Below are 12,024 nucleotides of genomic sequence, written 5' to 3' on the forward strand. Positions count from 1 at the left end.
CCTACAAAACTGTACGTCTTTGGAGTGTGGGTGGTCAAGCAGGCTTTTGGCACATTGGCCTTCATCAGTCAGGGTATTGAGTATAGTTGGGGTGTTATGTTAAAGATGTACAGGACGTTTTTGCGGTCGCGTTGGATTATTGCGTTCAGTTTTGGTTGCCTTGCAATAGGAAATATGTTGTTAAGCTAGATAACGTGCAAAGGTGATTTACGAGGAAGTTACCATGACTTCAAGGCCTGAGCTACATGGACAGTTTGAGCAGGCTAGGACTTTATTCCTTGGAGCGCGGAAGGAAGAAGGGTGATCTTATAGAGGTGTATGAGATCATGAGTGGAATAGATAGGGTAGATGCATAAAGTATTTTACCCAGAGAAGGTAATGAAGAACCAGAGGTTATAGGTTTACGGTGAAAGGGGAAAGATTTATTAGGAATCTGAGCGCAACTTTTACATACAGAGAGTGGTGGGTATATGAAACAAGCTGCCAGAGGGGGGTCATCGAGTTAGTTACAATAACAACATTAACTAAAAGCTTTCAACTGGGGTATTTGTGAAGGATAGGATGAGGCTGACAAGACATGGGGTGGTGAAATGGTAGTCCCATGACGCGTGATATTTTTTCAAAGAAATTATGGTGGTGCATTTTGGTAGGAAGAATGGATGGATGATCGTTGGCGCGATTTTAATGTGGGTGCAGGAATTTTGTTCCCTAGATGTACATGTCGTGCAGCAGGTTGAAAGCATGGACAATGAAATGCTATCTCAATGATCTGAGACCCTTAATCCTTGATACATATCAATTAATTTGATTTGAATGTAGGAGAAATTGTTAGTAAGTTTGCAGGTCACATAAAAATTGGTAGTGCCGGTAGTGAAGTGGATTATTTTAGGCATGATATTGATCAACTGGAAAGTTGAGTGGAGCATTGGCAGATGGAATGTGATCCTGACGGGTGTGAAGTGATGCATTTGGAAAGTTAAAGGTAGGTCAGAAAAATAAGTGGTAAGAGTTTGGACAAATATATGGATAGTAAGCAAGTGGGTCGTGCCCAAATTGCCAACTTGAATGACAATGGCAAGCTGGGCCGTTTCCATATGGCAAGAAGGCCCGTTTCCATATTGTACATTCTGGTTCATAGTGTTCATGACACTCCAAATATTCCCATCCCAGCTGGGCAGCGCAGTGCTGCGGCAGGTGAAGTTGCTGCCTCGCAGTGCCAGAGACCGGATTCGAACCTGGGCTCTGGTGCTGTCTGAGTGGAGTTTAAGCGTTTTCCCATGGGCGCATTGGTGTCCCGGTGCTCCACTTTCCTCCTGCGTCGTAAGGACTTGTGGTTTGTGGATTGATTGGTCTCTATAGAATTGTCTCTGGTGTGTATAGAGTGGATGAGGAGGTGGGATGGCATAGAGCTGGTGTGTGAGGGTGATCAATGGTTTGTGTGGACTTGGTGGGCTGAAGGGTCTGTTTCAATGCTCTCTCTAAACCAAATCCATAGATTCCTGATCATTGCAGAACAGGTAGGCAGGGATATGAAGAGGACATGTGATATTTGTATGCAGATATACTAAGCACTAACGTTTAATTACAAGCGCTAGAAACTTGAATGATTAAAAATATATATATTCTGCTGCATGTTAAGCACTATTAATCAAAGTTCTTCTTAATTTTACAGTCTAGCATCTCTGTTCCAAATGTTGATGATCCAGAAGCTTTTCCAGCTCTGGCCTAAGTGGAAGCCGTCAGCCTGGCCTGAAGTCCCTGGAGGAGGGGGGGAAGGCTCCCACTCTGTGAGGCTTGCATGCTTAAGGAACCCTTCTCAACCATATTAACAGAAAAAGAAAAAAAAGACTATCATCCATGCCATTCACACCTCTGAACTGTTCACAAGGAATTGTTGAAATGGACTTCTCTTGCTACACAGAAGCAACAAATATTGATAGCTGATTTTATATCCACAAAAATGGTAGCAGAGGGAAAAAGCTGTTTTCATAATAAATTTTCAGAAATTATGCATTCTTCATGGATTGATACTTTTTTGTATTGCTGCTTGAAAATATGCATTTCCAATTTAAAAATATAGCTGTGAGGAGTGTGCATAAATGAGTCCAATGAGGTGCTTTATTTCAATACATTTTAGAATCCTCTTGCCTTCAACGGATATTCAGTCCTGGTGCAGTTTGGTATGGTGCTGATGCACTACTCAACTGGTACAGCTGGTTTGGAGGAAGTGCATCATTGTATAAGAATAGAACATACCAATCTCCAGAATACTTTTTTTGGAAAGTTCTCAATTGCAGTTTGACAATGCAATGGGCTAGGATTCCAAAGCCTACCCCAGCATTTGATTGTGGTGCATTCTGAAAGTTTTTTTTTTAAGTAGCTAATGGAGCAGATATGATCAAAATCTTTTAACACCAAACGCTTGTGCAGATGATACATTTATTTCCTGTAAAGTCTTAAATGGTAAGTGCTGGTAAATATCAATATTTTAAAGTATTTAAATCCTGGAATACTGAGGTGACCCATCAAATTTGCACCAGCTCTTTCAAAGAGAATTCTGCTTAATCTCGTTACCCCACTTTTCCCATATCCCTGAAATAATCCCTACAGATATATAGTTTTGTTTTGAAAGCTACTATCATGTCCATACCTTCTTACTTGGTATACATTCTTAATCCCTATTGCCTACTGTCTTCTAGTTCCCTCTGCTTATTTAGAAACCTCAAAGGACCATACACTTTTCCCAGAAATGGTGGGATTTGCGTTCCAAGGCCTCTGCTGTTCAGCTTCTGCTGGACCAGTTTGTCTTGGCCATTTTGTTTTGGCTTCTATTTAACATCTCTCCTATTGGTTGTTGAAGTGAGACTCTACTCTGCAGCAACCTATATTGTCCACTAATTCTTAAGGCACTGGATTTAGAGTCTCAATTTGCTGAGCCACCTTGATGTTGTGGATGTTTTAGTATTTATGGTGAGCCAGAAATACTGGAAACCAGGATTTTGAATAAAATGCTGTATTGTGGAAACACAGCTTTCTGTTGCTGAAGTTCTAATAAGTGTATTTTTGGAATGTTAACAAAAAATGAGCTACCATTATGTCAGATAGTGAAGTGGCGTTTCATTTTTTTGAAATTTGCACATGCCAAGTTTGAATATACACATCTTACTTATTTTCATCTCGTTATAACATTGCACAAATGGATGCTGTCATCAAATTAGTTTTTGATCCCAGAAAATATTTAGGCATAGATAATTTAACTCAAAAATAGTTGTTATATGTCATCTGGTAATTAGTGAAACCAGTTGTTGGTCACAGCAGAACAGGTATTTTGTATAGCTTAGGTGGTTTGTCTTGATGTCATTTCACATGATTGAGTAGGAGAATGAATTTGACCTATACCGTTGGCCATTTGGATGATGGAATGGATATCATTTTGCAAGCCACCTTCTTTATAGGCATGAGCTAAAGTACAAAGCTTTCCTAAATTTGTTGTTGGAACGTATGAAATCTTAGTATTGAGAAGACTAATGTGGATAACTAGTGTATTGGGAAGTGTCTTCTGATATGGGTTAATCCAAAATTTGCCAATTTTGCCCTAGCTTACTACATCTGTTTGTTCACAGGACGCTAGTGATGATTTTTTGGAAAATATATTTTTCCATCCACTGTTGAAATGCACTTTGTTTTGCAATACAGCTTTTTTAGTACACTCTAATACTTCATTGACACCTTCAGAGATGATAAGAGTGTAAACATTAATTATTAACTTTTTCCATAATCACCTCCAATTTCAAAGATTATCAATTACTATTTACTTGAGTTGTAGTTTACTGAATTTCTCTAGGATGTTTTAAAGATGGGTTTTCCTGACCTTTTCACCAAGTGCAGGTTGCGTGTATTTGGGATTGCTGTTTGTGGAGAAATTGCTTGTATGGGTGTTATCTTTATGATATATGCAGAATATTGTCACAATTAATATTTTCTTTCATAATATCCCATTGCAGGAACTTCATGACAACATGTATGCTTCTGGGATGATTAAGTGCCTTAGGATGGAATGAGTTGCAATAAGTGTCGGTATCACTGTTGTCCACTACTTGAAGAATTGCTGTCCAACACACTAATGGATTAGGACAAGAACCTTGCTTTCTATATATCCAGACAAAGGGAAATTGAATCGAGATCCTGTTTTCCTTAATTTGGTGCAGATTAAAGATTCCATTGGCATTATAAACCTGTTATTGAAAAGAGAGACAGAGTGCTGGAAATCTAAAATTGAAAACAGGAAATGTTAAGGATGTGAAATTTTAATGAAGAGTAATTCGCGCAAAAAGTTAACTGTTCCCCCTGATTTGACTAGTCTGCTGAGTACTCCAAGCATTTTTCTGCTTTGGAACACTTGCAATCTGCAGCAGTAGTTGGAGAAATGTTTCTTCATCCTATCCTTCCCATGACCACCAAAATCACTGTCATTGCAATCTTTATTGGCAGTTTGGTGTGTGCATGTTACTGCAGTATAATTCCATGTACATTGAAGCATAGTAGTGCTACATACAAACAAACTAATTTATTTCATGCTGCCTCTTTATTAGAATGCTTTTTGACCACTATTCTCATTGGCACCCAAACTCCCACCACTCTGCCTCTTCATTAGAATGCTTTTTGACCACTATTCTCATTGGCACCTAATCTCCCACCTTCTCTCAATATATGCTTGATAATTATTTAAATATTTTGTTTTAAATTGTTTTCACAACATTGTTATGGCCTCAAGAGTGAATCAATACATTTTTGTATTTTCCCTCTCAGTATTCTTAAATTTAGTCTACATCCTCCACCACTGCCTCTCTTTGCAGTCTTGCTGAGTAGAACTGGTTGGATGCAGTGTTTCTGGTCTGATTATAGGCAGACTAACTATCTTAAATAGAGTTTTCTTCCTATCGGGAACCCCCCACTCACACCAGATATCTGTCCGTGGCTACTTTCCCTTTGCTTCTAGACAATAGTTTATGCGCATAGAGTTTACACACTTGTTAAAGTTGCTCTCCAAGCTTTGCAGAACCATAAACCTACTATCTGATGGATGCTTCAAAAATCAGTTTTGTACCTGTTCAATTTCCTGCACCTTAATATAGGTGAGACTAATGATAGGTGAGATAAATGGCATTGCATATTCTCAACACTGTTTCCTTAACTGGTGCTCTCTTTGAAACACATTTCCCAATTTTCTTCTTTCATCTCCATATAATTTTAATCACAAAATGTGTCCATTTTCTGAAAGCTACCTCAACCCATCTACTGGTGAAATCCTCACTTAGAGCATCATCGCTTCCTGGTTCCTTAAATTTAAAAGGCTCGCCTTGGTGTTTAAAATTAGGTACCAATTTGGACAAGGGACACTGCTTGCACATCCCAATATCCTGCTTCCATCTCCTCTGTTAATTCTCTGCATGGCCTTTATTTGACCTAGCAGAATTGTCCTTAAGATGTTTCTATTTTCAACACAAATATGACTTATTTAAAAATAGATTGCATTATTATACAAAACTTTCAGATTGCAACACATCTTGGTTTACATCAGTTGTTGGGATCTTGGCGTAGTCACATTTGTGTGCAAAATAAAACTTGGCTATTAGAATTGAAATAGCTAACAAGTTAGAACATAGAACAGTACAGCACTAGAACAAGCCCTTTGGCCCACAAAGTCTGTGCCAAATTTGCTAGCTTCTCAATCATTATGCATTGGAGACATGACTTTACTACGTCCAATTAACAGTAAAACTATTAGTTAAGCTATTTATGTGATTTTAATTGCTTGTTTTATTTCCTACCTACTAGTCAGTATACAGGAACGGGAGAATCTTGGATGATGGACATTTTCTTTTGGCTTACTTGTAATCCTTCACTTTCAACTGAATAGTATATCTTCCTGTGATGAGGATCCAAGAAGTAAATTCAGTATGCCAAGTTAGCTATAATTGGAGCCTTTGTAATTGCAACTTATCCTTTTCAAGCCTCTTTTAATATAAAATCTATTGCCCTATTAAATGTTACATACCAAGTAAAAATTTGTGATAACTGCATATGTAGAGCCTAATAACTGCCCAGTTTCAATTTTCGCAATTTGAGAATATTATGTTTTTTGGGTCCAAAGTGGATGACCTTGCACTTCCCTATATTAAGCCCTCTTCTATTAGCTTTTCTATTTCAATCTCTTTTCAACTTAGAAATGATTGCAAAACAACTGCAGACATCCATTTTAGATGTATTGAATAATGTTAGTGCATGCATTGTCCTTTTTAAAAATTCATGGTTTGTCTTTATTATAAAGCTGTTTTCAAAGTGAAGGAAAGCATGGTATTTTTACTTAAGATGTGTATATTCCCCATCATTGCACAATGAAAAGTCTTGGCATGTTATATCAATCCTTGCTGGAAAGCAGTTCTTACTAAGGAATGCTGATTTTCTTAAATTCAATTTATCCATTTGGTCATGTAAACCAACAATTGGTAATATTACAACTAGTCTCACTTTTTTATATTTGTACAAGTTGAGCATAAAATAGGCAATTTCTATTATTACAAAATTTATTGCTCCCTCCATTGCACAACAATCTAACAAATTGATATCAATATTAGGGTTCATTCCTCATTCCATAAGTGGGAATGATGTACTAAATTTGATTTTGAACATTTCAAAAAATTAAATTGAGATATGTTTGGTACGTTTTTTATTTTTGGAAGAATTTATTCTGGTGGTCTAGTATTTATTACACATGCCTTGCTGATCTTAAGGATATATATATAATCAACTGGAAAAGTGGGATTGGAGGTTTCATGTAGGCAAGACTGTGTGGTGATGGCGAATTCCTTTACTTGGAATCTTGACACAAATACAAACCCATTGTACGTGACAATATTAAGCAAATTAGGCTTTTGCAACAAACCAGCTTGTGTGAGCACATTTTTTTTGCTGCTGGCTCACAAATTGGCAAATTAATTTTCATGACTAATAGAATTTAGTCCAACATTTAAAAATCAAGTACTATAATTGCTAGATTATAGCAATCTGATTATTGCATCTGAGATAATTTACTAAGATTCTATTTATTATTAAAAAAAAGTTGCTGGTGATGATATACTGAAATTTTAGTGATGAATATAGATCTGTGACAGGAAGCAGAGAAAATTGGAGGCAAGACTTGGACTTGTATTTCGATTGCAGGAGGTTTCAGTCCTGGAAGAATGCAACAGTGAGGTAGGTGAAGAAAAAGGGAATGAAATGGATGCATCCAAAATATATATTAAAAAGAAAAGCATCATTCATTTTGTTTTGATTAAATTTGACCAACCAATATATTCTGTACCAATTAAAACTGACTTGCATTACTCTGCCTTTTGGCATAAGAAAGCTGAATTTGAAGAGCAGTGTTAAGCGCAGAGGGAGTATGGAGGCTATGGTATTTATTTTCAGAGTGACATGACCTTTGGCATTTTGATCAGCAATAAAATAAATCATACTCTAACAGATCACGAATTGAGATTTACTTTGAAATTGTTTTTCTGAATCTTGGTTCCATTGTGTGTAATGGCAGTTATGTATTGCTTCCTTAGTATGGAAATATTTTGCATTGTTGGTCACTTGCAATCATTAAAGGAGTTAATGAAAAGTTGTGGCAAATAATGCCCAATAATGAGAGCAAAAGGGATACAAATTGAGTGTGTTTGTAATTTCATTGAACTGTATCATTGACATTTCCAGTGAAATAAAGTTTGACTTTTTCTTGGACAGTATCTTTTAAGGTACCAATTGTCCTTTCGCTTATAGGTTAATTCCCCTCACTGAATGCACAGCAAGAAAACACAAACATGAGTTTGAAAGCTATAAAGGATATTTGGGGAAAATACATTAGGAACAGGAGGTGCAGGGCAATAGGAATCGTGTTAGCTTTCTGCAAAAAGTATATCCTGTATGAAATTAAAATATTAAGATTTATTTGTTTTAGACAATATATATTTGCAAGAGTTTTAACCTGTTTTTTTACATGGTGCAGGTAGAGAGAAAATGAGTGTACAATGCATGTATTTAAAAAAACGAAGCCCAATTTGAACCATGTGATTTTTGTAGTGATGGTTTTGGTTTGATTTTCAGTGTTTCATGCATATGGTTTTATGGGCACGTGATTCTGGTTAGTAATCCAGAGGTCTTGACTACTTTCCTGGGAGATATGGAGGTGGGGGGGAAGGGGGGAGGGAGAGGAGGAGGGGTAGAGTGAGACAATTTGGGGCAAAAAGTGGATACATTTTGTTTAAAACTAGTTTCTGTCAGGTAACAATGAAATTACTAGATTGGCATGCAAGCCAATGTCCTTCACTAATGACCTTCAGATACGACAATCTGTCCTAAACTGGTATGACCATTGTGACTCCAGACCCAACAAAAGCAACTGAGCTTCCAGATTCCAGAAGTATAAATCACACTTCGACATCCATCTTTGGATCTTGTAGTACTCCAACAAAGTAAAATCGAGGAAAATCACCTCTTCATTCTGGAGTGAATTCAATAATTTCTGATTATTCCACTTTTGCATCTCAAACATTCATTCCACTATTGCATCTCAAATTTCAGGTATTTTGTGTTCTCAATAATCTAAGCTCCAGATAAAACAATCTTATAAACAGACTAGCCTCGACCATTCATCACCACAACTTGTGGCATTCCAGTTTCTTCTGATCTATGATGGTTATTCCCTTTAGTTCCTTCAGTCCCTTTTTCTGTCTGCAACTTAAATTGTATTTTGTTGACAGGGCGGGACCATCAGTTTTACTCTGTAACTTATCTCCCCCCATATCCATGAAATCTTTTGAATTTCCTGTTTAACATAATTGTCTACAGTAAGTTAGCCCTCTCCATACCTTTTGTGATGTCAGAGGAAAAAAAATGGTGTAAACCTTCATGCCATTGTAAGAATGTTCAAACTTTACAAGATTAAATTTAGGTACCTGAGCTGCTTTACATTGCCACAACTATCATTACCGTTACAATGTTTCAGATCAATGATCTGTCAAGTCGGTTTGGCTTTCAGCATTATCCTCGTAACTTTAAGTATTGCAGCAATTTTATTCATGATCCTGCAAGGTAAGTTAACATTTAATTACCCATTGAAATGCTCAGATGGATTTCTTTTTTGGAGTTGATAATACACACACTTGAAGGATGAGGATTAGGCAGTTGAAGCCAAAGGATAGAAATAAAAATGAAGTTCTGGAGTCGGGACCCTTCAGATGGTCTGAAAAGGGCGCCAATCCTAATTTTTACCTATCCTATGTTCTCCAGTGATGCTGCCTCACCCGCTGAGTTATTCCAGTGTTTTTCTTTGTAAACCAGCATCTGCAGTTCCTTGTCTCTGAAGTCAAATGCGTGTTAAGGTCTGGATTTCACTGCCTGATGGGTGTTGCAAGCAGATCTGGTCATTGCAACTTAAAATTTAAATGATTAACATTTTTGTGAGGGGGTGTGATGGAGCGCTAGATGGCTGTGGGGTAAATTTGCTCATTTCTAGTTTGATGCTTAATGCATAATGGAAAAATTTGGCCCAATGTAATTGATCTGAAGATTTGAAGTGCATGCAAACTACGGGATCTATTGTGGTTTGCCGTTGTAATTTTAACATGCCAAAGGATTGCTGAATGTTTGTTTGTGATTTTTTTTTTGATCCACAGCAACATTAATTCAAAGTTTTGGTGATGCACGATACTGAACATGTTGGATGTAACCTAAAATAATCAGTATGCAGTTCCACATGCATTATGTAAAAATAAGGGGAATAATCTTGAGATTTATAAGCTTAAGGCAGAATTACTATAGTAGCTTAAATAATTTTTGCAATTGACATTAAATTATTGTGTGCAGTTGTTGAAAACCGGTTTGTAACTATTACCCCTCTTGGAGCAGTTCTCTCCACATGGTTTCTTACCAGTTTCAACGGTGAATATGTTTTGATTAACCTCGAGATAACACTTTACTGTTGGGATAGCAAATTGGTATCCTAATACAAGATAGGAAGTATAATAAAATATAAATGTGTACTGCATAATACCTGAAAAGTATTAATTTAAATGAATTGTACAGTTAAATCCGAATAGCTGTGTTGTATAGGATAGCCAAATGGATTTGTAATGAACTATTTTGCTTTGCAATTCACAAAGTTCAAATCTAAATGTTCAGGTAATAATACAGTTTGAAAACAAGCAATTGAAATCCTGCAGCTGTTAATTTAATATTTTGTTTTCCAAATCTCATGGACATTTAAAGGTACCATGGTATACTGAGGGTGCAATTACAAGCCTGTCAGAAGTTTTCATTTAAAAAAGTTCCACTCACTGCAGAAGTACTTTAGAATTCTACCAAGAAAGTAACCAACCCCTTACTCTTTGACATTTGTTTTTGTATTCCATTCAAATGTTTAATTGCTCATTGTTAGTCATACCGTTGGACTTGGACACACAAGTTTCATCGACTATGGTAATGGTATCCAAGATAAATATTCAGATGCTGCTTATAAATCTGAATCCTCAAATTTTATGCACTACACAATTTCCTCAAGTTCAGTATCACTGTTATTGAATCTCATGACATTGTACTTCCATGTATCTCAACTAGAATGATTATAGACAACTGATTTCAGATGTGGGGCTAGAACAGGGAACCTTGGAGAACAGAAAGTTTGGAAGATGTGCATATTTTAAAAAATGGCTTTTTTGTCAACTGAAAAACCTCTCACCAGTGAAGTGAAAACTTATTAAAATTAATTGGTGATTAGCTAGAGATGTAGGGTTGACGGGAGGGCAAACTCACTACACAACTTGTTCTGGTCCAGAATATGCTGCCTGAAATTCATGACATAGATTCAATTAAGGGTTTCACAAGTTAATTTGATAAACATTTGAAGGGGAAAATATTACAAGGCAAGGGGATGGGACATGCCTAGATTGCTACTGTTGGTGAGAATGGCATGTTACAGTTTTACAATTGTATGAATTCACAAATCTCAGTATCATCTGATGAATGCAGGCTAAAGTGCAGATAGTGTGCAACTAATTTTGATCAATAGCACAGTAGATATGTCTTAAAATTTATTCCTGCCCCATCCATTCACCTGTTTATGATCACTGCTTAAAACTGGGAAAGAGTTTTAATTTAACCAATCCTTGAATTCCTAATCATTTAAAGTAAAGATAATGCAAACCACCTTCTCTTGTTTGAGTTTGGTATCAAGCCACCAGGCTTGTCTAGCTACCACCATCCAACTATACCACCTTTGTCCCCTCCTCCTTTACTCGGCTTCTGAAATCCTCGTCCAGTGTGTCATCTTTTTAGTTTAGGTTGGAGATATAACATGAAAACTGGTCTTTCTGCCTACCGAGTGCACGTCCACGAACTAGGGTGTAGGATATTTCTATCCTACGCCCTAAGGGCAATTTATGGAAGCTAATTAACCTACAAACCTGCGCGGAGTGTGGGAGGGCACCTGGAGAAAATCCACACGGAGAATGTAGAAACCCAGTACAGTCAGCACCCGTAGTCAGGATTGAACCCGGGTTTCTGGGGCTGTAAGGCAGCAACTCCACTGCTGTGTCATTCAATGGATAGAATGAGAATCTTCCTGTGGCTAGTTCCAGCTCGTGTAATGTTTCAAAGTTGCAAGGTGGTCGATTTAAGTCCAAATTGTGAAACTTGAGCATGTTAGGTACAGCACTAGGTCTGTGGCACTACAGGAAGTGCAGTCTTTCAAACTAAATATAAAACAGCTTATGCGATGGTCAGTGCTTGCGTTATTGGAAATATTTAGCTTCTTAATTCAAGTCAGCAGTTTTAAGTCGTTTATTTCAAAACAAAATAACTTGGCTTCACTATATTAAATACTATAAAAAGATAATATACACTGTTATAAACATACTGTAATATTACTTTGCACCTCTCTTCCTCCTCCCCCCCCCCACCCCACAATTGCTAGGCACTGTC

At 37.1% G+C, this 12,024-nt stretch overlaps 1 protein-coding gene across 2 annotated transcripts in view; it reads left to right on the forward strand.

Moving 5' to 3' along the window:
* Nucleotides 1-7,788, forward strand: part of LOC144597791 (SERPINE1 mRNA-binding protein 1-like) — a 57,261-nt gene extending 49,473 nt beyond the window's left edge. For both annotated transcript variants that reach the window (XM_078407386.1, XM_078407387.1), the window contains exon 9: nt 1,673-7,788. In XM_078407386.1, the coding sequence (XP_078263512.1) occupies nt 1,673-1,729 (57 nt within the window). In that variant the 3' untranslated portion in view covers nt 1,730-7,788. The remainder of the gene's footprint in view (nt 1-1,672) is intronic.
* The last annotated feature ends 4,236 nt before the right edge of the window (nt 7,789-12,024 follow it).

The sequence above is a fragment of the Rhinoraja longicauda genome, chromosome 11, assembly GCF_053455715.1.
Source record: "Rhinoraja longicauda isolate Sanriku21f chromosome 11, sRhiLon1.1, whole genome shotgun sequence".
Lineage (NCBI taxonomy): Eukaryota > Metazoa > Chordata > Chondrichthyes > Rajiformes > Arhynchobatidae > Rhinoraja > Rhinoraja longicauda.